This window comes from Siniperca chuatsi, linkage group LG17, assembly GCF_020085105.1.
Source record: "Siniperca chuatsi isolate FFG_IHB_CAS linkage group LG17, ASM2008510v1, whole genome shotgun sequence".
NCBI lineage: Eukaryota > Metazoa > Chordata > Actinopteri > Centrarchiformes > Sinipercidae > Siniperca > Siniperca chuatsi.
Genome location: NC_058058.1, coordinates 25,495,639 through 25,523,303, shown reverse-complemented (window position 1 = coordinate 25,523,303; position 27,665 = coordinate 25,495,639). Strand labels below are relative to the sequence as shown.

The window sequence follows — 27,665 nt, the reverse complement described above, 5'->3', positions numbered from 1 at the left end:
CTACTTGGTGACAATGAGTCCACATGTAGGACTGCTATGACAGGGAAGACTAGCATTACATGACTGCTGGAGGTGTTTTTTCATGTTGTGTTGTACCTTTTATGTCTGAAATTAGTTTTAATTTTTATTTGACTGTTTTACATGCTGACAGTCCAGGACCTAAAGAATAGCACTCATTTGTTCCTGGGAACACCCCTATAAAATTCTACCATGTTTATCATGTTACCTGTATCGTAACTAAAAATGTGGAGCTTCAGGTGGTAGTTTGGCCAGACACATTAATGAATAGGTTGACACGCCCAGCCATTCCCCACTGGGGAGGACTGCCAGAACGAATGACCCTGAAGGAGTTATTAGCAGACAAAGAAGTTTTAACTGATAAGTGTAATGAACAACTAGGTGGGACTCAAATGCAGACACAGACACAGGGAGTGGATTTGATAAAGAAATAATTTATTGTTCAGTTTTCTAAGGAAATGAATGTGGTTGAGAGGAAAATCCAGATGACGGAGGCAGGAGAGAATGAGGGAAGCTGATATGACGAGGCAGAGCAGACAATGGCTGGATGTGAGTGTGGCAGAGAGGCTGGCGGGTAGGGTGAACAAAATTAGTGAACCCAAAAACACACGAGAGCAGAAAAACTTGAATGCACAATTTGAGACCTAAACTACCACTGTAGGTAATATCAATCTGGCGTGGAGTGGCTGAAGAACCAGGGTTGATATACCTCTCTCTCTCTCTGTCTCTCTCTCTCTCTCTGTCGCTCTCAAATCCTAACACGGCAGCGGTGGATGGCCGCCCATCATTGAGTTTGGTTCTGTCCAAGGTTTCTGCCTCTTAAAGGAAGTTTTCCTTGCCACTGTCGCCAAATGCTTTCTCATGGTGGGATTTGTTGGTAAATAATATTATAAAGAGTACGGTCTAGACCTGCTCTATAGGAAAAGTGCAATGAGATAACTTCTGTTATGAATTGGCGCTATATAAATAAAATTGAATTGAATACTGCAGTGTTGATTAGTGGATGGATTGCAGGTGTATGGCTTGGAGCAGGTGTGCAGGTTGAACGGTGAATCAGGAGCCGGTAGAGACAGACACACACACACACACACACACACACACACACACAGACACAGACACACACAGACAGACAGGGGAAAACAGGAAAAAGGGAAACACAGGGAAACACAAGGGAAATATCTGAGGTTACGGCTGAAGCCGTAATAGTAACCCCCCTCCAGGCGAACCCCCAGGCTTGTCAGGATGAGCACGATGGAAGTCTTGGACAAGGGAGGGATCCAGGATGAGGCTGCAAGGAATCCAGGGACGTTCCTCAGGACCATTTCCCACTCAATCAACGAGGTACTGGGACCCCTGGCCTTGGCGGCGCACAGCCAACTGCCAGACAATGTAAGCTGGGTGGTCGTTGATGATCCGGGCGGGTGGAGAGGGATCGGCTGGAGGAAACCAGTGCCTCCCTGGCCACCGGGGAACTATTAACAGCACCTTGTAATGACTTGTGGCAATCCTGTGGAGTACATGGGGAATTAAAGGCAGTGGAGAAAACGCATACAACAAGCCTTCCAGCCACTCTTGAGACAGAGCTGTGGGAGCCCCCTGAGCCTTTAGGGAAAACCAGCTTTTGCAATGAGTTGTTTCTCCTGATGCAAATAGATCTGTCCGAGCTCTGCCAAATCAGGACCACAGTAGGGCTACAACCTCCGGATATAGCATCCCTGGGAAGGGGCCAATCCTAGACAGGAGATTCAATTCAGTATATTTTATTTATTTACATAGCGCAAACTCATAACAGAAGTTATCCCATTGCACTTTGCATATAGACCATACCCTTTATAATATTATTTACAAAGGCCCAACAATTCCCACCATGAGCAAGCAGTTGGCGACAGTAGCACAATGAAAATTCCACACAGAGATTTAACAGAATTTGTAGCAGCAGGTGTTGAGCGGGAACATGGGGGCAGTATGTGGCTTGCAATCATAGATCCAGACTCTACAGCTCTGGAGGCAGAAATACCTGCTGAAAGCAACAGAAAGAGAGAGACAAGAAAGCACAAAGCTACGGGAGAGAGAAGATGTCGAGTTAGTAACATGCATTGATGGGACAAGAATACGTACAGATGGAGAGGGAGAGGAGGAGAGAGAAGCTGAGTGCATCATTGGAAGTCGCCCGGCAGATCTGCTGCCCGATTCTCCACCCCTGGAACATACAGTACACTGCTCTGAGGGACACCAGATGGGGAAAGTCCCACAGCAAGAGCTTCCTGGTCACCTGGAGACAGTGGAGACTGTCCTCCATGATGGAATGGTCCCTAGATGTTAAAGGGAGTTAAAAGGGACTTGTTTATCCAAGGGTGCAGTGCCCAAATACATGACTGTGTAACCTGGAGCTTCACATGCCTGTCTCGTTTTGGATGGAGATTGAAAAGACCCACGGGTACAACAGCCACTTTCCCACAATCTGTGCCACATTCAAAATTTTTGACATGATATGATTAGCTTAGATCTCACTGTCCCCAATGCTACCATGGTCTGACTCTACCTCACACAGTAAGGGTTTGAGTCTTTTATTCCTCCACAGCACCCACAGACAGTCACACACACAAAAAAGGGAATCGTGTGCATACAACGTAAGGACATCAGGTTGAACAAACTTTTCCTGATATGAAGACAGCTTATCATGGGAGGAAACACTTGGCTCACCTGGCTCAGGGACTGTTCCAGAGACTGGATGCTGAGCATCAATTCTACCCAAGACTGAATAGCTGCTAATATCTTGAGTTGGGTGTCATTTTGTTGTTCTTGGTCTCCTGCACTACCACTCAATGCCAACAGTAACCAGTAGCTTACTGGGCATAGAACTGGGTAGGGGTGGTAGGGACATGTCAGCGCCTTGTCCGCTGCAGGCGTTTGTAGCATAGTGTAAATATGCGCCGCTCCCATTGCAAACAATTAAAAAAATATAACTGGCCTCAGGAAAAAATGCAAAAACGTGCAAAATGCACACAAAACATAAACAAACACTTTTAATAAGGATCCCTCAAATTTGTTGTTAAAGAATTGTGATCAAGATATGTACTGAGTGAAATATTTTACAGTTGAAAAATTGAAATGTCTGCTCTGGTGGACAAACTATGTAATGACAACAAAATGTATAAATTACCTCCAACCTGTCTTATTTCTGTAGTGGAATTTCTTGTGAATTATTGATCAACATATGCTGATAGTGTTATATCTGTGGTTACCTAATAGGTTGAGCTAACAGAATGAATATGAACTGGAGCTTACATAATGAACGTTTTGCCCAAGGCAAAAGGCTATTACATTCACTTCCTTTTGGCATTTGTGTTTCTACTAGATAACTTGTAAATGCAATGTGCTTTGCTCTGTTATCCATGAGAACATGAACACACAACCCTGAAAGACTTCACAAATTAATTTATACTTCAACTGCAACTTTAGTAAAAACAAAAAGCATATAGTCCAAAGTCATAAAATCAAAGGTCAAAGGGTTAATCTTCTGGGGAGCATAAATGTGCTCAGTTGACAGTCCATCTACATAAGATGTATGTGGAATCATCCTCTGGGGACCATAAATATTACTAAATTTCATGGCAATCGAGCCAGTATGGACAGACCTATTGTTGCAAAAGGCTGACATGATGTCCAGCTGGTTATTTCTCTCAAACAAGTCTCTGCAAGTTGATTTTCATAGTTTACAGGAAAGACTGCATTGAAAAATATGAAACAGTGTATGTAACATGCATGTAAATATGTAACAGCTTGAACTATAAGTGTGTCTGAACTGAGCTCTTTCTCTACTTCCCAGATTGAACTTCCAGTAGAGACAGTAACAGCCCCGACTCCACAGTCCCATGAGTCAGGTCGGGCCAACGAGAACCTGGTTGATACTAAACTGTTTGTGGAGCCCTGGAACGAACTGCCAGACATCACATTTGCCTCTCCTGGTGGCAGGGGACAGCAGGGCCCTAGGGTGACCTCTGTGGTGGGTCCTCAGACTCCAACTGAATGGCTGTATGAGGCAGAGAGCACACAGGCTCCAGTCAGCCCTCATCCTCCATTCCTGACAGACTCATTGGTGCCAGGTAAACAAACAGAGTGCCAAGAGATGAATACAACCGCCTGTTCCAGAGCTACACCTTTGATACATGTGACTTGCATCAGTATTTCATCATTTTGCTTTTTCTGTTAAGGATATTGCTTTCCTGTACTACAGCCACATGACAAAACAATGATGGGAAATCACAGGTTGTGCAACACATCATGAGGCTGTTAATGTGTTGGTTTTGGTTAAGAAATCTTGCCACCTCTTTGTCAAATAATTTCCTTTTGTTAGTCAGGGCAATGAGCAAGAAATCAAACATACCCTTTGGAACTTAAATACAAATACTCCATTAAATACTTTGTTCCCATTGAATGCTTTGTTCCACTATATTTCAGTGGAAAATATTGCACAGCTATAGTTTTTCAGATTAAGATTTTACATAGAAACATACCATCAGTTTATAAAATATCAAGCATTGTTATAGAATAAAATACCAAAAAGCATATTAAAAATTCAAAACAATATTATTATTGCATAATTTCTGATCACATAATGTTACACTGAAAGTAGCCATTCTGCATAATGAGTACTTTTACTTTTGATACTTTATAAGTATATTTTGTTTCCAGTGCTGTAAAAATATCAATGCAAGATTTTAACTTGTAATGAAGTACTTTTATAGTATGGTATTGCTATTTTTACTTTTACTTAAGTAAAGAATCTGAAGAAATTCTTCCTGTAATGCACGGGAAACACTACTGTGCTTTTCTTTAAAAACTTAATGTTGTTAGTTTTGCACAGGCATAGCCAGGTAGGTACAAAATCAAATAAGAGTGTGGACCTGTACAATCTTTGTCAACTAAAATGGGAAGCAAAGGGCAGCTCCCAGAAAAGCAGTGGTTACAAAAACAAAGTCCAAACTTAGAGGAGGAAATACTCCCTAGCAACCCTACCCTCCTGCCTGGACCCAATCACAGGTCACCTGGGAACCACAGATGAAGCCATAAAACAAAACTAAAAACAAAACAAAGGAGGTGAGGGGGAGTAGGGATTATGGAAGATTATTAATAAGTGAAATAAGAAATAAGTAGAATAAAATAAAAACAACAACAACAAACCTATGCATCATCAAGTTGAAGAGAGACGCCATTGAGATGGTTTAGAAGAGGTAACCAGATCTCATTGAAAGATACACGAGACTTTGAGGGAAACTCTTTCTGTGAGGGAATCTATTCTAATTTAATATGAAAAAATATGTCTTTGAGCCAGCTGCTGTAGGAAGGAGGGGAAGAGTGTTTCCATTTAAGTAAGAAACGACGTCTAGCCAGTAGGGTTGTTAAAGCAAGGACCTGCTGTAAGGAAAATGACAAACTTTGTTCAAAGACATTTTAAATCTTGGTCTATTGTGAGTGTATGTAATATAAATATATGTAACAAATGTCGTTATTATATATGTATTATGTAACCAACCGTATTTTTATTTATTTATTTATTATTCATTTAAAATGTAGCAAAGTCAAGGTCTTCACAGATCCAGCATTTTGGACTAAAAACAGACCTGCAAAAAACCTACCTGAATCTGACATGTGGGTATTTGACATTTTGACATGGAAACCGACAGATGGAACAATACCTGACTTAATTTGGGTACCCAGTGGGTATGGTTTAATGATTTGAACTATCTCAGTGACAATGTGTCAGCGCGTAGCAGGTTAAACATATGACCTGCAACATATTGAAACAGTGAAATGCAGTTGAAATGACAGCAGTGATTTATCAATCCAAGCCAAACTATTTACTCATCGCACCCTTCTTGTCCTTTCAGATGAGGGGTGCAGTCAGCCTCTGGACCCAGGGCCCTGTCGACAGTATGTAGTCAAGTGGTATTATGACCCTGAGGCCAACGCCTGCGCACAGTTCTGGTATGGAGGCTGTCAGGGCAACGCAAACAACTTTGAAACTGAAGCCAACTGCAGGAATTCCTGCGTCTACACGTAACAGACTGTTTGGAGAAAAGGGTGTGTGCAAAGATAACATGCTCCATCAGCGTCACTGAGGAACAGAACGGACTGATGACGCAGGCTTTACTGTTTGACCAGAGCTCAGGCCAGCAGCTGCTGCTGTGGTTACACTCTGTAGACTGCTGCAGGTGAAGGAGATGATGGAGAGTAGACTTGGACCTCCTCACTGTCTCTCAGGCTACGTTCACACTGTAGGTGGTCCTGCTCAATTCTGAACTGCTGCACATGTACTAGCTGTCTGATCATTTTAGACAACTACTTATATCTGCTCTGGGATGTATACCAACTAAAAACCAATACAAGCTGACAAGAGCATTAAAACGACTGGTTCAACTTTGCATCCCAAATGCAAATTATTTTCTTTTCTTTCTCACTTTCTTTCTATTGTTGTATAGTTGTTCTCCAGGTTAACACTTACTTAGCCTAATTCATCTTTACACTGGACTGGAAAAACCAGGGGCATGTATCACAAAGCGAGTTCAGCTTGGTCTCTTTAAGTTATCTGTCTTCACTGAGCCTAACATTGGTGATCCTGGGTAACCTGTGTCACAAAGCTGGTTCTCAACTGGCTCAGTTAACTCTGAGTTTTCCAATCCAGCTCTGAGGATTCTGATGTGAACGAAGCAGAGTTCTTAATTGCAAGCCATCACATTTAAATTCTTCAGTACCATGAATAGAGTACTTATAATATGACATGAGATGAACCACAATTAGAATTACACAATATAATGACACAACTTGAATAGAATAGAATAGCTGTAGAAAAAATAGGAATATCCAAATATTAAAAGTAATACCAAGCCTATAAATAAGTGTTAAATGAATATAAATAAATGATTAAATAGTCCTTTTTAAATATCGTCGCATTTACAACTTGTTCAGTAGTCTAGAGTGAGTATGGAGTGAATTATACATGGACTGATAATCCATGTATTTTCTGTAGATACATTTTGATGCCCTTAACAGACTGTTATGAATATGTGATACACTTAACGACGAGAAAATATTTGAATGTCTGATATGGTCTGAGTGAAATATCGCATTTCTAATTAACTGCGAGCTAACAGTGTGTGCAATTAATATGCAGTTATATTCGGCATTCATTAGTCTGTTAGGCCCCGATCAGAGCGCTTTTTGCAGGTTGCAAATCATGAGGCGCACCGCACTGCCTTTTTGTTGAAGTCTACAATTTAAATAAAGAGCAGCTTGCTGTGTTTTTTTTTATATTGTAGCTACTGTAGGCAACCATCAAATCACCTGTCCTTAGCCTAAACTCACAAATCTGATCCAATTGGACAATGGGGAAAAAATGCAAAAGACGTTTGGCGTTTTTCCGCTCTGAGTTGAAGTTTTTGAACTGGAGGTGTTCAGAGTGCTCCTGCAAAAACGTGAGGTGCTTTGGGCGTAGAAAACACAAGACGCCCAGGGCGCATGAAAAGCACACAAAACGCTTACTGCCTATAGAAAACAACTGGAAAAAGACACCTCTCACTGCAAAAACCGCAGCCTGTCTGATCAGAGTGGCCTTAGTGTGGTAAACTACCTCGGTTTGTTAGATGTCCTGTTTTGAACCCAGAGTCTAAACAAATGATTATTCTATCTTTGACATAATTATTCTGGTAAGAAAAGTGATTTTACAGACCTGTAACAACATCTCTTATGTTCTTTATTACTCATCACTTTAATGTTAAGTCAGTGCTTATGTCCATGTCAGGATCCTGTAGGAACAATGACTTCCAGTGATCTGATTGGTCAGTGGTCAGGGCGTTGGTCCTCTGAAGTTAACCTGCTCCGGAGCAGGTTAGCCGCACAACATTGGTTACCATGGTGATCTACCCTGTCTTTGTGTTAAGACCAAAGATAGCTGGCTAACTCACTAATCTCACTTTGTGATACAGGCCCCAAAACACCTCACGTGATTTAGTCATTTAACCTGAACACATGTTCTATGCAACAGGATCAACTTTAACTCAAGTTTGACTTACTGATTTCAAGTTACTTTTCTTTTCTTTTCTTCTACTTCTATGAGGACACAAAAAGCATGGAGAAACTAAGGATTCCTTTAAAAAAAAGCAGTGGCAACCGGCCAAGACAGAACAATCAGCTGTCGCTCAAATGACAGCGAAGGTCATTTGATCTAATTGCCTCTCTGTTTTCCTTCATTGTCTGAGTTTTCAATAGATACCATAGATTGTCACACAGACCTCACTGTTCTCTGAGCTGATGAAACTCAATAACTGCTAACACACTAAGACTGCAAACAGACAACCATACCAGAATATTTCTTGGCTAGGTGCAGGAACTTCTGGAATCACCACTGATTGCCTGGTGACTGCCCAAGAAATAGTCCGGCACACACACCCCTGTAAAAAACGTCAGTTTTTGTACAGATTAAACAACAAGATAGAACATGTTAATATGTGAACTTTAAAGGTGCTGGTAGGTAGCTAGCTGTTTCCCCCTGCTTCCAGTCTGTATGCTAAGCTAACCAGCGCCTGCCTGTAGCTTCATATGTATTATAGACATATGCACTATATACATGTTTCTGTCTGTTACTCTGGCAACTAATTTCTGAATTATTAACAGTTATGTCTAAATCTGGTCAGTTCAATTATATATTGCGGTATGAAGTATGTCATGACAATACTACTACAGTGGTGTGCAACAGTGTTTGCCCCCTTCCTGATTTCTTATTTTTTTGCATGTTTGTCACACTTAAATGTTTCAGATCATCAAACAAATTTTAATATTAGTCAAAGATAACACAAGTAAACACAAAATGCAGTTTTTAAATGAAGGTTGTTATTATTAAGGAAAAACAAAATCCAAACCTACATGGCCCTGTGTGAAAAAGTGATTGCCCCCCCTGTTAAAACATAATTTAACTGTGGTTTATCACAGTTCAATTTCTCTAGCCACACCCAGGCCTGATTACTGCCACACCTGTTCTCAATCAAGAAATCATTTAAATAGGACCTGCCTGACAAAGTGAAGTAGTCCAAAAGATCTTCAAAAGCTAGACATCATGACCGCGATCCAAAGAAATTCAGGAAAAAATGAGAAAGAAAGTAATTGAGCTCTATCAGTCTGGAAAATGTTATAAAGCCATTTCTAAAGCTTTGGGACTCCAGTGAATTACAGTGAGAGCCATTATCCACAAATAGCAAAAACATGGAACAGTGGTGAACCTTCCCAGGAGTGGCCGGCTGACCAAAATGACCCCAAGAGCGCAGCGACAACTCATCCAAGAGGTCACAAAAGACACCACAACAACATCCAAAGAACTGCAGGTCTCACTTGCCTCAGTTGAGGTCAGTGTTCATGACTCCACCATAAGAAAGAGACTGGGCAAAAATGGCCTGCTTGGCAGAGATCTAAGATGAAAACCACTGCTGAGCAAAAAGAACATTAAGGCTCGTCTCATTTTTGCCAGAAAACATCTTGATGATCCCCAAGACTTTTGGGAATATGCTCTGGGGACTGACGAGACAAAAGTTGAACTTTTTGGAAGGTGTGTGTCCCATTACATCTGGCGTAAAAGTAACACCGCATTTCAGAAAAAGAACATCATACCAACAGTAAAATATGGTGGTGGTAGTGTGATGGTCTGGGGCTGTTTTGCTGCTTCAGGACCTGGAAGACTTGCTGTGATAAATGGAACCATGAACTGCTGTGTACCAAAAACTCCTGAAGGAGAATGTCCGGCCATCTGTTCGTGACCTCAAGCTGAAGCGAACTTGGGTTCTGCAGCAGGACAATGATCCAAAACACACCAGCAAGTCCACCTCTGAATGGCTGAAGAAGAACAAAATGAAGACTTTGGAGTGGCCTAGTCAAAGTCCTGACCTGAATCCTATTGAGATGCTGCGGCATGACCTTAAAAAGGCAGTTCATGCTCGAAAACCCTCCAATGTGGCTGAATTACAACAATTCTGCAAAGATGAGTGGGCCAAGATTCCTCCACAGCGCTGTAAAAGACTCGCTGCAAGTTATCGCAAAAGCTTGATTGCAGTTGTTGCTGCTAAGGGTGGCCCAACCAGTTATTAGGTTTAGGGGGCAATCACTTTTTCACACAGGGCCATGTAGGTTTGGATTTTGTTTTCCCTTAATAATAACAACCTTCATTTAAAAGCTGCATTTTGTGTTTACTTGTGTAATCTTTGACTAATATTAAAATTTGTTTGATGATCTGAAACATTTAAGTGTGACAAACATGCAAAAAAACAAGAAATCAGGAAGGGGGCAAACATTTTTGCACACCACTGTATATGAGAAGAGCACATAGCAAAACATCAGAATTGAGGCACTTACACCTGCAATGTGAATATAGTCAACTGTACAGTATATACCTTTGTTACAGATGTAGTTTATGGACCCAACATTGTATAAACATTCTCCATTTCATTTTAGGGTATTCAATTCTGAGATTTGTCTCGTTATATATTGTTTTCGTGGGTCACTGTTTGTAGATGTTTCTTTAAGAGTTGTCCACAAAGCAGCATTGCCCTTAGGGACATCTTGATAACTAAACACACTGTGTATTCTTAACATGTTTATGGTATTTTACTTCAGTGTTCATTTCTTAAGCTCTTGTTGTTTTAGTTCATCTTAATAAAATCGATTAACCTACATTATGATGAATGTTGTATGGAAAGACACACTTAACTGTACAATATATTGTTTTATTGTTTAACACCATAAAAGTGCCAGAAGGAATAGTAAACTTGGTAGTTAAACAAAATGAACCTTTTTCCAATAATAAAATATAATTTCTTAAATATTGCTTTCAAAAGATTGATTTCAATAACCCTTTTTCAAAAGTGCAACACAGAGATATAACATTTAACATCAAGTGCTGAGCTAAAGCTACAGTCAGACTGCCTAAATTCTTGCAAGAAAATGTATAGACTGTTTAAGTGACAATTTAGTGACAGAGTGGTACAAATTGAAAGAGAGGCAACAAAAGGTCCCCAGCCAGAAACAAACTGTAGATGTTGTAGTTATGGGGGTTTAAACCCCTGTTTCCACCAGGACACCCCAAATGGGACAGGCATTTTAAAGCAACAGTTTGACATTTTGGGACTACAGTACATCTATTCACTTTCTTGCAAAGAGTTAGATTAGTAGGCTTATACCACTGTCTGGTAAATATGCATCTACAACCAGCAGCCATACAAAAAATGAAGTGTGAAAACTACAGGTTGCTGTTTCCTCCACAGTTCACCCATGAACCTCATCTGTCAAAGTTGTTGCTGTCAAACTAAACATGAAGCTTTTTTCAGCAACTTCAAAACACAGAATGCACACAGATGTTTTCCCAGAGAAAGGCACCCTTCTTAATGCTACAAACTTGTACTGTACATCGTCATAAAAGACAATAATAAGGTTAGACAGATTCACACCATCTTAAAATTTTAACCCTCATTTCTTATTACACACAGTGACTCGAGTGACAGCTTAGTAAAATTCACACCCCCAAACATCATGAACACAGTTGAAATCAGACCTTGGCAGAAATACTTGAGCAGGTGGAGAGAATCTTTAAACCTCAAAAGCCTTAAGTTACAAAATTATATTTAGAGAGAATTAAATATATTATGGTAAGTAAGTTAAGTTTGGCTCTGAAAGCTGCTGATACCCTCTATCCCTCCTCCAATTAGTGCAGAGGTTGTCATGCAAACATTTCACATGGTTGTGGTGTTAAGTTCAGTTTTTTCATCAGGATTAAATCTGTATTTATATCCATATGGCCGCAGATGGTATGTCAGGTACTCCAAAACATACAGCTGGACAGCGTAAATGTAGTGAAAGGACACAACAAAATCTGAGCAGCAACCTGGACCCTGGAGGGGGAAAGAGAAAAAAACCCCCACATATTAGGAGGTTAACACAATGACAATTCAGTGTGCTCAAACAGCAGGAAGCCAGTGAAGACTCAGAACGTTTGAATGTTGATGAATACCACCACACACACTCCTCCCACTCTGCTTTTCTATATTTACAATTTAATTCCTTACACCCTTTTCACTGTCTTGTCACACATTTAAGGCTTCCAAAGCTATGACCCAGTAAAAATACAGTTGTTTGGGTTTCCATACTGTATGTGACCTCCTGTTTGTGGTAGGGTCAGATTTACTGTACAAGCAACTTGGTTGTCCATATTTCATGACTTCTTGAAGTGAAACAGACAGTTACAATTTGAAATCACTATTCTGACGTGGGTTCTGACATCAGGTAACAGTGACTTGTTTTAAGCAAATATAAACACTCTGGTTAAAGCCTTTTCTGTCAGGGTCACAGCCCTGCCATCACACATTTATTAATCAATTACTCACTTTGCAATAAGCCATTAAGTCTGGAGTTGGTACGTTAAAAAGTAAGTAAACCTATGTTGCTGTGGATGCTGTGCAGCTCTTTTCAAGAAGTTAAGATATCCAAACCAAAATTCAATTCAAATTCTGGACGGACACACTACCTCCCTGACCTCCACACCTTTACTTTCCACCCCTCTACACAAAAGCCACACTACTTCTTCCATAGACACTGAATGTAAATTTTGAGGTGTGGAATTGTCCAATATGAATTAATTTCCATGCAGAGGGATAATGGGTTTCTTACTGGCATCTTGAGATACATGTGCTCATTTCATGAGATTTCTTAAGACCAGTCTAAAACCAGATTCTCAACAGGAATTAGTGTATTGCATTACATACCTCTATTGGAGTATAGTGGTCGTAAAGCAGATACCATGGCCGTGGTCTTGGGGGCTGTCTGACCAGGTAATGGTCTGGAGGATAAGGATGAAATGTTTGTCTCCCCTTCACATCTCTGGAGTCTGCTGGCTCTACCTTCATCGTCTCCATACATTTCCCCAGTGCCATGTCCTCTATGGTAGAGAAGTGGGTACATTCCCCATTATTGAACCCCTTGACAAATCTTCTCAGTGCTTCCTTACTGAGGACATAACCTGCTCCTCCACTCATGTAGCCTTGACTGATGAAGGGTGTAAACCTTCTGCCCAGGTACAACGGCTTCTCTGGATCATATTTGGACAAGGTGTAGCGTAAATTTTCTACGACCACGAACGTGTCATCGTCTGCTTTCAGGAACCACTCTGCTTCATCTAGGTGGTGCTGGTGGATGTACTGAAAGGCTCGGATGGTCTTCCAGTACAGATTGTCCCTTCCCTCACTCACGTTCAGCTCCACAGTGGGGAAGTCGGTCTTGACGGAGCTCATGTAAAGCACTTTGTCGCAGCGCTTGGCCCATGTTTCCCTGATGTGCTTAACTCTGGATTCCAAGTTCTTGGGCCCCGTCATGATCCAGCACAAGATCCGTGTTGTGTGAGAGAAATTAACTGCTGGGCCCTTGTTCTCACCTGGAGGAATTAACAAACCAAGTATCAGAAATGTGTTACATGGACATTTTAGACATTGAGTTTAAGACTTAAGTACAGTACAGAGTCCCAGAAGCAACAAATGTAACTTGGACTGTTTAGTCAAAACTATGGCTGAATATGTAAGTAGAGATAAGCTGGTATACCAGTTTAATTTTATATTGTGGTAAAACGTTCTGAAGGTAAAAATACCTGCAACAATTTCTAATACTGTGATTATCATCGTTTTTAGGGAACACCATGAACACTGTACAGCCCCCGTCTTTATGTAAGATTCTAAAGGAAGTCTGGGGTTCTTACAAAGTGTCATCTACAGGTAACCCCTGCTACTATTTATGTTAAAGTGCACGTATCTACTATTAGAAAGAGACTGCACAAACCTGACCTTGACCTGTATAGGAGATGTGCCAGGTGAAAACCTTTGCTGTCTGCAAAAAACATCAAGGCAAGACTAAAGTTTTCCAATGATTATCTAGGCAAGAACCATGATTTTTGGAATTATGTCTAAGTCAAAGAGAGTTGTATGGCCACAACACCATGAGACATGTTTGGCGAAAACCAAAGACCGCATTTGACTAGAAGAACCTCATACCTAGGGCTGGGTCTTGTTAAAAAAAATTGCAATACCACTACCAAAATCAGTACCCTTAAAGTAATACCGATACCAATAGAGTACTTCATTCGATACCCATCATGTGAATGGAGGCATTCGGTTGTGTAAAATGCCACCACTCCTCCCCATCCAAATGATTTTTACACGAATACATTTCGAAAGTGTTCTTTAATTCGATTTTAATGTAAGAGATAAGTGTAGCCTATATACAGAGAGCCAGCACAATAGACCAGCCTTGTTTATCAGAGTGTTGAGTAATGGGAAACGTTAATTCTGAAGGACTATGAGTTTGAGTTTTAACAGTTTGAGTCAAGCATAGAGCTTGTATTAGGTTATATGTAGCTCTGGTTGTGTCTGGATTACAAACCAACTTCAAAAAAACAAACACAAAGCCAGTAGTAGTGTGGAGACAGTGGATGTGAGCTGAAGTGTACCTGGTGAACACACCGTTCTCCTCTCTGACGCAGTAACACCTCTTGTGCTCAACACTGGAGCCCCTCAGGGCTGTGTGCTCAGCCCCCCCCCCCCCCGTACAGGCTGTACACCCCTGACATGGAGACAACTGTTGTGAAGTCTGAGCAGCTTCCTCTCCCAGGCTGTGAGACTAAATTCATCCTCAGCACGCTTGTGTAGAGGGAGAAGAGATTGCTTCCTGCTTTCTTACAGACCCTTTGCTGCTTGTTCTCGCCTCTGCTTGTAGTCTTTTGCTGATATTCTTGTTTTTTCTGCTAGAAATAATGAGCAGCAGCTCCTGGATACTTATAAATCATTGGGACTCCAATAATCTTCAGCACTTTTATGACATCCTCAGTACTACATGAGTGCGGCCTACCAACAGCACAAGCCTGAACTACAGTTACTGGATACTTAGCCTGAGCTAATTAGCATCATGATGCCTCACTTCTCCACGGACGACTTCTACATACTTGAAGCAAAGTGAATGGACTATGTGGTAATGACACCACTTTACTAGTGGACCAGTGGACAAGAGCATGCTAACACACAGCTAATTAGCACCAACAAGACTAATAAATCTAAAGTGGTAGTCCTCCCCGGAACTGTCACAGTCTGTCATGTTCTCTCCAGCCACTCCCCTTCACTATGCACTCCCTCACCTGAGCACTGATTCCATGCACCTGTCACCCATCACACACCTGAACGTAATCAGCCACTCTACTCCTCCATAAATTCCAACTCCTCACCACAGTCAGGGTCCGGTCTCGTTGGAATGAAGGACAGTACTCTTACTCCTGTCTCCATTACTTCACGGACTCACCCTCGACACGATACTACGACTCCAAACCTCGATCCCGACTCCTGTCATCTCCAGTTCCCCGAGTGTGTCTCTCCAGCTCCAACTCGTGTGTGTCTCCAGTCTCCCTAGTGTGTCGCTCCTGTTCCCTTTCCTGTGTATATCCACTCATCTCCAGAATCCTTCCGCCACCAGTATAAGGGACGGTATCTCTATCTCTTTCATCCATTCATATCTCCTGTGTTTGAAATAAACTCTCTCATTATCCTCACCGTGTCTAAGGTTGATCTGTCTGTAACAGGAACTCTCTTGGTGCAAAGCCTAAGAGTAAATAATTTCCCTTGGAAATGGGAGAACGAGTAACAAGCAGAGCCTGTATTATCATCCAGGCAGAGTGCCTCTTCAACCCCGGTTCGTAGTAGTACACAGCCGTGGACAGCTGCAAAAGAGTTAGCAACAAATCTCCCCAACAACCAAGTGTGCAACTGCAGAACAAATTTGCTCCACTGTTGCAGGCCCCTGGATCTCTGTCTAATGACCTGCATAACCTCTCATCTTCACACAGCAAGGTAAGGACTAAATAAATCTGAAAGTAAAAGGCTACAGGGAAATCTAATGACTGGGCCTCAAACTCTGATTGTGGGTGATTTCGCTGTAAAAGATACAAGAAGAAAGAGCAGTAAGAACACCAAAATACTCTAATACCTTGGAAAAGCTTCCAAGGATATGGTCTCTGACTTGACAGAAAGAATCCTGCATATCGTGGCTGCACACCCAAATGTGGAAAATATCATACTGCACATAGGGACCAATGATGTTGTGAAACAACAAGTCTGAAGTGCTTAAACAGGACTTTATCAGCTCTTTGAATGCTGAGGTGTTTCAGTGGCCCTCTACCACCAGTCAGAAGAGGAGCTGAGAGATTCAGCAGTTGCTGGCACTGAACACATGGCTCTCAACTGCATTGTCCATTCCATTCAATGCACTTTACTGACAATGTCAACTTTTTCTGCGACCGCAGACATCTTTTTAAAGGCAGATGGACTCTGCCTTAACAAAACAGGAGTAAAATTGTACATCTCTAATCTATTTTGCTTCCTGCATCACCCATCTGTTCCCTCTGCCAAGGAGAAGATCCAAGAGGAATCAAAACAGGACGAAGACATAACACAGTACGGCAGAGCTACCCCAGCCCCCGCCTGAAGAGAGCTTTAATCATTAGCGACATCAGAGCCAAGAGGAAGAGTCTCCACCCCCCTCACCAACAACCACCAGTGAGGATTCACCTTCTTTACCCCCCCAAACCCAATTACCCTTTCTTCCTCCTCCCCCTTCTTGGAGTTCACCAACCAGATGGAAGAGCTGGTCACTGCTGGGACCAAACTTAACCCCTGCCCCTTCCCTCGCCCTACTCCCATTTTCTTTCCCCTAAACCCCCTCGGTGCCCACTTCCACTATTGGCTTTAAGTCCTCGGCCAGTTTTGACACATTTGTCACAGTTACGGCACCTAACATCCATGTTGACAACCTCCAGGACAGAGGGACTAAAGAACGGTGTTGTGTTCTTGATGACTATGGACTGAGAGCATGTGATGGAGCCCACACACAACAAGGGGCACACTCTGGATGTAATCATCTCCAAGGGTCTGAACATTTCTAAGGTTGTGGTGACTGATGTTGCTCTCTCTGATCACTCCTGTGTTTTCTTTGAGAGTGCTATCTCTGTGCACACAGCATTAATGAAAACACCAGTGAAATATTTATTCAGGCATTCTCTTCCACACCCGCCCTCTCTTGGGTCTCAGTCAATGAGCTTCAATTCAATTTCCAATGTTATTCATGTCATTGCACCCACTAATGTGAAGGCTGTCTCTGGTAAGAAAAGAACTCCATGGAGAAATGCCACACTGGTAAGAATAGAAAAAATAAAAAGAGAATGTCATAAAGCTGAACGCAAGTGGCGAAAAACAAATCTCCAGCTTCATTATGACATCTATAAAGAGACCTTGCATTTAAAATTAAGAACAGAGAAATACAAGGCGGTCCTTCTTCTCTGTCATCATCGCCAAAACAATAATAATGCATGTGCCTTGTTTGCTACTGTCTTATTTGCCTCCTTCTTCACTGGCAAAATTTAGAAAATTAAAACAGGCAGTCAGTGCCTCCATATCAGGGACAGGATATGTGTTGTCCCTGTGTACACTTAAAATCAATTCAAATAGCATGACACAATTTGATCCTATTAACCATAAAAACTTGGAGGACATTATAAACATCTGAAATCCTCCTCCTGCTGCATTGATATTCTGCTAACAGGCTTTTTCAGAAATGTTTCTAATTGTATGGCCTCAAATCTTCTACAAACTGTCAATATGTCTCTTCTCTCAGGTGTCCTCCCACAGGCCCTGAAAACTGCCATCATCAAGCCACTTTTAAAAAACAACAATCTAGACACATCACAAATGAACAATTATAGGTCTATATCAAACCTCCCGTTTTTAAGTAAAATAATTAAAAACACTGTTTTTCAACAGCTGAATTACTTCTTGGCATTAAACAGCTGATGTCTTCCAGTCAGGATTTCGAGCACACCACAGCACTGAGACTGCTCTTGTTAAAGTCTTCAATGACATCCACATAAAGACAGACAGTGGCAGAATTTCAGTCTTGGTATTACTGGATCTCAGTGCTGCATTTGACACGGTCAACCAAAACATATTACTAGACCAACTGGAAAACTGGGTGGGACTTTCTGTCTCAGTATTAAACTGGTTTGAATCCTACAAAAGGACAGGGACTACTTTGTGTCTATAGGTAATTACACATCTGAGCCGACAAAAATTACATGTGGAGTTCCCCAAGGCTCCATTCTGGGACCTCTTCTGTTTAACATCAACATTGTTTATGGAAAACAACAAAATATGTTACCATAATTATGCAGACGACACACAAATTTACATAATGTCACCAGGGGACTATGGTCCAATACAAGCGCTGAGTAAGTGCATTGAGTAAGTGCACTGCATTGACAAATCAACGATTGGATGTGCCAGAATTTTCTTCAATTGGAGCCAAGGAGGAACGATTAAAAAAGTCAGAACTCAGCTTCAATCAGTAACGTTAAAAACCACAAACCAAGCCAGAAATCTTGGTGTAGTCATTTCAAAATACTACTGTTGGTTTATAAACCATTGAATGGTTTAGGGCCAAAGTACATTTCTGATCTTTTGCTACGTTATGAACCATCCAGACCTCTCTGGTCATCTGGGACAGGTCTGCTTTCTGTCCCCAGAGTCTAACCTAACATGGAGAAGCAGCGTTTAGTTTTTATGCACCACATATGCATATGTGTCCCTGGAGAGTCGAGGTGTTGCAGGATGTAGTGCAGTCCCATGTTGACTGCATCATCCACTGACCTGTTTTGCTGGTAGGCAAACTGCAGAGGGTCAGCAGGAGGCCTGTGATGTTTTTCAGGTGGGCCAACACCAGTCTTTCAAAGGACTTCATGACTATAGGTGTCAGGGCAACGGGCTTGTAGTCATTTAATCCTGTGATGGAGGGTTTTTTGGGGACCTGGGTGATTGTGGAGCATTTGAAGCAGGAGGGGACTTCACACAGCTGCAGTGATCTATTGAAGATCTGCATAAAGATGGGGGACAGCTGGTCAGCACAGACTTTCAGGCAGGAGGGTGACATGCCATCTGGTTCTGGTGCCTTCCTGATCTTCTGTCTGAGAAAGAGCTGACACACATCCTCTTTGCAGATCCTTTGCAGAGTGCAGGGTGCGGGGTCAGTGGGGAGGGGTGACAGGGTGGCAGGCAGCGTAGGTGGTTGTTTGATGTCGGAGTGGGTCATGGGTGTGAATGTGGGCTTTTCAAACTTACAGTAACACATTCAGGTCGTCAGCCAGTTGTCATTCTACACAGAGTGGGGTGGTCTCCTGTAGTTCGTGGTTTATGAAAAAAGTCTGGACTGCATGATTTCCTTAAAACTGTGACATCTGTACACCAACCTTCGTTTATGTAAAAGCAGATTCCGTCTGCCCTCGTTTTCGCTGATAGCTCCATGGCCTGCTTCGAGGAACTGGAAGCCCAGTAACTGGAGTGTGCTAGCCAGGATGTGCTCACCAAGCTTAAGTTTAGTTTAAGCTTATAAATGATTGGGAGGTTTAGTGTGGTTAAAGGATACAGTAGGTTAACATTTCTTCAAGTCTATCTTAAAACAATACTGACATGCCCGTATGTACAATTAAAGGGTTATTGTTCCTGCTGTTCATACTGGGCATGAAGAGATCCCATCTTAAAACTATTTCACTGCTTAATTGTTTGATTTATCTTGTGACCCTTTGGAGAGGCTCAACCCCTAGGTTGGCAATCACTGGACCACAATACATAACTGTACATAAAGTAGTTAAAATAGCTACATCAGTATTAACAATACTGTAATATATGCAGAATAAGTACTTTTACTTCTGATACTTAAGTACATTTTACTGCTAATATAGACTACGGACAGAGCTTTGCCCACCCCTTTTAGACATAAGAGTACTTTTTGCCCCAACACCACTAATGCATTCATTAACACTTTTTGCAGAATAGTTGAACAAGATATTATGAAGATGAATAATCAACCTTTTCATGTTTCAAAGACGTTGACAGTAAATGAAAAGGACTGCTTTGTGTGAACTGATTGATGATAAAGACATTGTGATTAAACCTGTGGATAAAAAGGTGTTTTTGTGTGTGTGTGTGTGTGTGTGTGTGTGTGGGGGTTCTTTTCAAGATTTCTTTTATTGTCAGCACCCTATCCGCTCTGTATCGTATACATTGTCTAAAATACACAAATCAGTGTCTGATCCTCCGGGCTGTCCCATAGTAGCTCAGACTAATTCATTACTGGCTCCTCTGTCAGAGTTTGTTGACTTCTGTATTAAGCCTTGTGTCCACACCCTACCAGCATACATTAGAGATTTCACTGATTTCATTAATTATGTCTAATGTCTTACTGACTTACCCGATGACGTTCTTTTAGTGAAATTTGATATTACCAGCCTTTCCACTAATATATCACATGACGGTGGTTTGGAGGCTTTACACTTTCACCGTCAACCAGGATGATACAGCCATTCTGCCTAATAGGTTTATCATTGATTTAGCTACTCTCTTAATGAAAAATAACTATTTTAACTTTAATAGGGATTTCTATTTACAAGTTTCTGGACGAGCATGGGTTCTGTTTGTGTGTCTAATTACGCAAATCTATTTGTTGGCCTTTCAGAGAAATTTTGTTTTGAACCCTGAGAAAAATACACATTTGCCCATAATTATGAAATGGTATAGATAAATTGATGATATATTTTGTCTGTATCAAGGTGAAGCTGAGGAACTGCAGGCTCTCACCCTATTGAATAGTTTTAACAGCAACATTAAATTTACAATGGTCTACAGTGATAAAAGGTTCATTTTCCAGATGGGTCATTAAAAAGCAATGACACCTTAGCCACTGCTTTATACCATAAGGAAGTAATAAAAATACTCTTATTGGCAAGCAGTCTCAGGGAATGAGCTGATGTGATTGTGCAAGTGGAGCAGAAGGAAATAGGGAGGCTACAGTCATGAAAGAGGCCTGCGACACCGTGTTAAGTCAAGTGGAGGAGATGTTCACTAAGAGTGACCATTTGATTGCAGCGAAACTCATTGATTGCACACTTTTGCCCAAGTTTGTGAAATTGTTTCCAGAAGCTGAACTGGAATGTGCTGTTAAACTATGGCCAATAACAAAGAAGGCGAAGCTGAAAACAGAGTTGAGCTCCCTCTACCAGCACAGTGAACCCAGCAAACGCAGCACTGCACTTTCATTGAAGTCCATTCATGAAAACGACCTCCAGGAAGCCGTGTCTGAAACCGTGACACTGCTTCAAATCATCATCACAACACTAATGACAAGCACTGAATCCGAGAGAAACTTCTCCACTCTGAAAAGAATAAAAACATTTACACGGAATACAATGGATCAACAGAGGTTGGACACCTTGGCAATATTATGTATTGAAAATCAACTCAGAATTTTCATACCAAAATCGTCACTGACGCTACTAAAAGTTATTACAAGCAGTCTTTTGACATTTAGGTGTCACAGATCTCGCAGTAAAGCCAGTTCAAACCTTGGAGCGATATTTAGCCCCTTTCCCAGTAAGCTAGCATGACATGACATGTTGGTATCAACAGATTCGTTGCAATCTCAAGATCCATATGATACCACTGGCTAGCATAAAAACTACCGCCAAAAGACAGTAATGTGTCAGATGATCCGCCATCATTTTCAGAGGCCAAGTAAACCAAGAACTGAGGAGGAGAATAATTCCAATTTTACGATCACGGTGATGAATGAAGCAGAGCCTAATTAAAATATAACCTATGGTTCCATTTTTCACTTTAAGAGGGTTCGATGTTAGAAATAGGCCTGCCAGCAGGCTGCATCTTTGGCCTTTTCAAACAGGGCCATTTCATTTAAGAGACATACATTAGCTTACTGTTACAATCGGGTCAGATTGAATTCTTTTCTTTGTAAAAGCACAATTTGGTGTTCAAGAAATATTTTTCAAAAATAAATAAAATAATGTTCTCTTAAGCATGATACTCCAAGGAAACCTGATTTAACCAGAGTGAAAGTATCACACAGTCATGGTAAGTTGAGATCAGAGGGTTGAAATGTGGTGTGACTTAAGCACATATCACAGATTATTATTATTACTTGTTTAAATGTGGTATGAACAGTTTATTAGTGCCTACCTATAGTGACCACTACAGATTCGTGTGTACAGTTGTTGGCTCAGTTATTTGTAAAACTGTTTCAAAAGACGCCTGAGAGTCTGAGGAAGGATTTTGCGCGGCACCCTGTTCTGCATGTGAGGCCAAAGGTAGCCTGTGCAATATCTGAACATGCATGAAGCATCGATGTATGTAGCTTTTGTTTATTTGTTTTCATTTTTTGTATTCATTTTCAACGGGCAGTGTCGACGCCGGGAACTAACCCTTTCTGTGAAAGGGAATAAACACAGGGTCGCTCTTAATGACGCGCAACAAATAAAGCACAACAACAGCAGAATATGAATTAAAATAATGCCTACCGGAGTCGACCTGCAGTGAGCCCTGTTTGGCTTCAGGCTTCACACCCCTCACAGAATATTTGAGTTGATCCGGTAAAAGGTTCGAGTCCAGAAACAGAAAGCGAAGCGAGAGAAATCCGACCATCAGTCCAGCGGTGAAGACAAAGTTCGACGCAATGTTCCTCATCCTCCTGCCTTACCTGTCAAATGTGGAATTAGACCAGTAGTGATTGAATCACTAAGTGCACGGTATGCATGAGGTTCTCTCCTGTTATTTGCTCTAAATTTCAATGTTTAAATAGGCAGAAATTAAACTGATAACGTTACAATAAAACCGTAGTACACTGAAGCGCAGTAAATGAGCTATGAGTGATTACCATCAGAGATGATTTTTATCTTTCAGGGAGGAGTTCTTTCTGGCTTTCCTTCAGAGGACAACCGCGCAGCGCGCACACGGGTGTTTCCACTATAAATGTGCCCTCTTCAGATTCAAGTCTAGCAGAGTCCCACACATCCCGACGTCAGCGACCTCTGCAAACAGAGAAGAACAAAAAGAGGAGTGACGGCAGGAGAGGGGGTAGAAGAGCAGTAATAAATCAAGCTTCACTTCCAGATAATGACTCAATGAAAGAATTTCAAAGGGGTTACTCTGCTGCAGAGTTGATGAAAGTTCAGCAGCATGACAGACTGCCAGAGCCACGTGGTACCACTTATTATGGCCAAAACAAACTCTACCTATTTGACTTATTAAATAACTGTATAATGATATCTGGACATTCTTCATATTGTACTTGTTAGAAGATTACAGCAAGAGTACAGTGTAAGGAGGAAAAAATAATTGTTGTACAAGTAATAATAAAAAGTCTAATAATACTATTCTATATTTTTGTGAACTGAACTTTGTGGCAGACACGTTGTAGGCATGTAGACGGGTAAATGACAAGTTCTAACCATTTGGACGGGTTCTCCCGCAGAATCATGCTGGTCAAATGTGGACCAACAACCAACAACAACCCCAAAGTATATAGAAAAAATAGAATAGAATATAATAGAAAAAACAACTTCTATATCCAAACAGCCCCGTTTCAGAAAGCAGGTTTCTTGAAAACTCTTGAGTTAATTAACCCTGAGATGAGGGAAACTCTTTTCCATTCCAGAAAGTCTTAAGTGACTCTGTGAAGCTGCTCGCTGGCAGGTTTCCTTCAACAACACGACCGCTTTCATGATCAAGCTGTCATCAATGTAAGGACATCGTGGATTCCTCCTCAGCTCTGAAGAAAATCTGTACATTGTCCTTTACAACACTGTGACTGTGTGGACGTTACAGTAAGGCAGCTGCCAGGTTGTCGACAGTTCCCCTGCACCGCAACATTTACCATCCATTACTGTAGTAATCACTTTTTAATGAAACAAATCTGTGTGAAGACACGTAAGACACTGATTAGTAAACAGTCATTCGTCATGCTGTGATTGCTCGCACTGATGGAACATTCCTATCATAGTTATCATATCATATTGGAGATGATGTGAATATTTCTGAGTGAGGATGATACGACTGTAAGATTCTAAAAGTGGACTACATATAGTTTAAAGGTGAGTTTTATTATATATAATAAAGGCTATGTGTGGATTTAATGTGCTTTCACAGCATGTTGAAATGTTTACACATGGTGTGGCCTGGTCATCAATTGCTGTTGAGCAAGATTTTTAAATATAAAATAACCGTCTAAAAAGTTACAGTACGGAGGTACAGAATTTAGACACCTTTTCAACTGCAAGTCAGGTTACAGCTAAATAAATATATTTAAAAATCAAATTTAACATACAGTAGGATTACAGCCCCACAAAATGTGCCAATGTGGACCATGCCATTTATCTTAAAAAATCATTTTATTCAGCGTAGGCCCCATTGAGTCACTGCACCCAGGGGCCCTCCCCCCACTGGGGGGATTACATTAATAGATACTTTTATTTGTCCCCATGGGGGAAGCTCTATATGAGTATGTATGTACTGTACTGCACAAGTCTGAATCGATAGAGTCGCTGTTGTGGTGTGCGAGCAGTGAAGCAGTCGACTTTGAACCCTGTTGGTTGGAAAACAAGTTGGTCTGAAACAAAGGCCATTTTCCTCCTTTTGTGTACACATGACACAGTTGGTCATGGACACTTTCAGTTTTATTTCTATAGCGCCAATTCATAACAGAAGTTATCTCATTGCAGGTCTACACCGAACTCTTTATATTATTTACAGAGACCCAACAAATCCCACCACACAATACGCCCAGATTAACTTGTGTTAAAACATCTGTATCTACCATCGATCATGTTTCATATTAAAGTCTACAGACATTTAACTCACTCAGCACAATGATATTTTACACAATTCAGCACACTCTTTCATCCAAATTACACACAAATGTAACTCGTTTTGCATATGGGGACAGAAGTTGGATGCACAGGTGGAGAGACTAAAATCAGCAGGGAGTGGTTCACTCTGTACTATGTATATTTGGTTAATATGTCACAACTTTGTGGTGTTTGAGTAGTTTGGTTTAGACAGTGCTAATCTTGTGATAGTCACATTGCTAAACGCTTCACAATAATAAAACCTGAATGCATGTAAAATGTGAGTGAACCGTGTTATTATATATTGTAGCCATACAATATAAAGCTTTACTGTATATTTTAGAATTACTGGCTGTATCTATATCTATATCATTTAGACCCACCCAAACCAAATCCTTTACAGAGGCAACAAACCAGCTGTGGTGTAACAAAAACAAACAAATATTACATTTGTTAACACGGTGGGCAAATTCAAGTTCAATATGCAATGCGAGCTCTAGGTCTTCTTACACAGTAGCAGTAGTAGACCCATTACTGGGACTTAAAGAAAGACAATAATAATGATGAGTAATCCAGGATATTGTTTTAAACCATACAGCCTTTACAAAACATGGTCCAACATGGCCAACACATACTGTGTGGTACCACAGACTGCATGTGGTGCACTCAGTCTGAAAGGGGAAAAAAACAGACCTTAGATTGTCAAACATTTTGTCAGGTTCACGTCACTCATCTAGAGAAGGATGCACAATGAAGCAGTTTACTCTTCATTAGACATTACCATATTATTTAATTATTTAAGTTTCCTCAGAAAGACCCAAGAACCTGCTAATGAAGCACACATTTGTAAACTGACACAATGTAAACACCAAATTATGTATTTCACAAATAAGTGACATTGCTATTTTTACAGTAATCAGAGACATATGGGCAGGGAAGAGGAAAGAGACGCTGTGGTCAAGGATTGGGCCTTGTAAAATATACGGAAATGGCCCCAGGAAAGGAGCTGGAAAGTCAGGTACTTTATTTTGTATTTATGTCTGGCAGGGGTCACAGAAAGACAACAGAAGGGTGAGTAGGATTTTCTTTTTACCTGTTTTCTATACAGTTAGATGTTATGAAATGAATATGCAGTATGTATGCAGCATTTTTCTTCAAATTCAGTTTTTTTTAGCTGGACTTTTCACAACATGACATGGCAGCAGGGGCAGTCTGTCACAATGGACACTGGACACTCATCGTAAGTACTCTTAAACGTTAACAGATTTAGATGCAACCATGACACCATCAGGTGTATGTGGGGCTGGCTAGAATCTTTCCTTGCATTTCTGTAGATCGTGTATCTTAAGGAGATCCTTGTTCGTGGACCCATTTGGGGCACCTCAACAGCAAATGAGTCACTGCAGGGATGTAACAAGGTGAGTGAAATATCAGCTTTAATGTGTGCATTAGACGAATACATGCATTCATGTGTGTTGGAGAATATTTAGCGAGCAACACAGAGCACCTGAAATGATTTTCTTTATGACTTGTGCTAACATAAGCTTGTCCTTGTGAAGTAATTTAACATGATTCAACTGATATTGACATATTAAAGGATCCTACATGGGCTTCTGTTACAATGGGCAAATGGTAGACAATCTGTTCTCTGTGCAGAGCGCTGGTCCGCAAAAAGTGTGCAGCCACTGGGAGATGGGCATGCTCCACGACTGCCCATCCCAATCAGCAGGACACAACGTCCTGTGGTGTGTTTGTGTCCAAGGTAACAATTTGATTATCTCTGTTGTCATCCATCATTTATACAAAGTCACCAAAGTTATACTTATCATACACAAATCTCTTTTGTAGGACACCGGTGCAGCTGAAGGAACATTTTCATATTCAAAGGATTTTTGAATATGAAAATTTTTTCTATTTCCTTTTCAGAGTGAGTGCACCACATGCGGCCTGTGGTACCACACTGTATGTGTTGGCCGTCCTTCCAAGGTGGGAGACTTTTCTTGCAAGAGATGTTTTATATAAAATAAAAATATCACTCAGCCGATTAGTGACATTTTCACAAAGAAGATGGCTAGTATTGTCATGTATTGTTGTCCAGTAAAGTGTTTCTATTGCAATGTTTCAAAAGTCACTGAGAAATGAATGTGATAGTGAGAGAAGTACTCAGTGTGTTTTTCCTGGTTAGTCAACAAGAAGCCCACAAAAGGCCACGCCTACGACACATCTTCGTCACGCTCAGAAACATTACCAGTTAATTCACCACCAGTTAAGCCGCCCAATTTTCCAAGTTTGTTAGTCACTGAATGAGGAAGTGATGTCCTAACTGATTATTTCATTTTCACTCAAATAACACAAACATATGTGGAAAGTTATAATAGTATCGTGGAATTACATTTTGGTAAATTTACTTTTATTTGAGTAAAATTCAAGTTAAAAGTCAAAAGCACAAAGAAGCTTTGTGATCAGAAATTGAGAAAATAAGTACCGGTGTTAGCGCCAAGACTTGGCAACTGCCCCGTTGATTACAACTTCTAAAACAGAGCTGATAAAGACGAAACAAGCCTTAGCTATGTGTCATGCTTCATCCCAGCAAAAAGGCCGTGGACTCTAGGATAGCTTTATGACATGATAGAAAATGCACCAGACAGAGACCAAAAGAACTTTATGACTGGTTACACATTAAAGGCATCACCTATAATGTGCTCCCCAACAATGCAGAAAAGCGACTGCCTTTAGACTGTAGAGGGAAATGGACTAAGGTTAAAGATAACTTTTGCTTGTAGCTACTATTAAAGGTGTCTGGGCTACAGAAACAGCCAGAGACACTTGTAATGTTGTCAGAAAT

At 41.0% G+C, this 27,665-nt stretch overlaps 2 protein-coding genes across 8 annotated transcripts in view; one reads left to right on the top strand and one right to left on the bottom strand.

Moving 5' to 3' along the window:
* The window catches only part of col28a1a (collagen, type XXVIII, alpha 1a), a 47,282-nt gene extending 38,444 nt beyond the window's left edge, over positions 1-8,838 (top strand). The window contains exons 35-36 of the mRNA XM_044171713.1: positions 3,848-4,124; positions 5,910-8,838. Coding sequence (XP_044027648.1) covers positions 3,848-4,124; positions 5,910-6,082 — 450 coding nt within the window. The 3' untranslated portion in view covers positions 6,083-8,838. The remainder of the gene's footprint in view (positions 1-3,847; positions 4,125-5,909) is intronic.
* On the bottom strand, positions 433-23,007 carry si:dkey-202e17.1 (uncharacterized protein LOC555344 homolog). 7 transcript variants are annotated; one of them, XM_044171718.1, is made up of 4 exons: positions 22,496-22,937; positions 12,819-13,483; positions 2,137-2,330; positions 433-1,750 (listed from the first exon to the last, which is right to left on the bottom strand). In XM_044171718.1, exons 1-3 carry the CDS (start codon positions 22,659-22,661, stop codon positions 2,175-2,177), a joined length of 987 nt encoding a protein of 328 aa, XP_044027653.1. In that variant the 5' UTR covers positions 22,662-22,937; the 3' UTR covers positions 433-1,750; positions 2,137-2,174. The 7 variants fall into 7 exon arrangements, with proteins under 7 accessions (XP_044027653.1, XP_044027654.1, XP_044027655.1 ...); XM_044171719.1 differs by having other exon boundaries at positions 433-1,525; XM_044171720.1 differs by having other exon boundaries at positions 433-585.
* Positions 23,008-27,665: the final 4,658 nt, after the last annotated feature.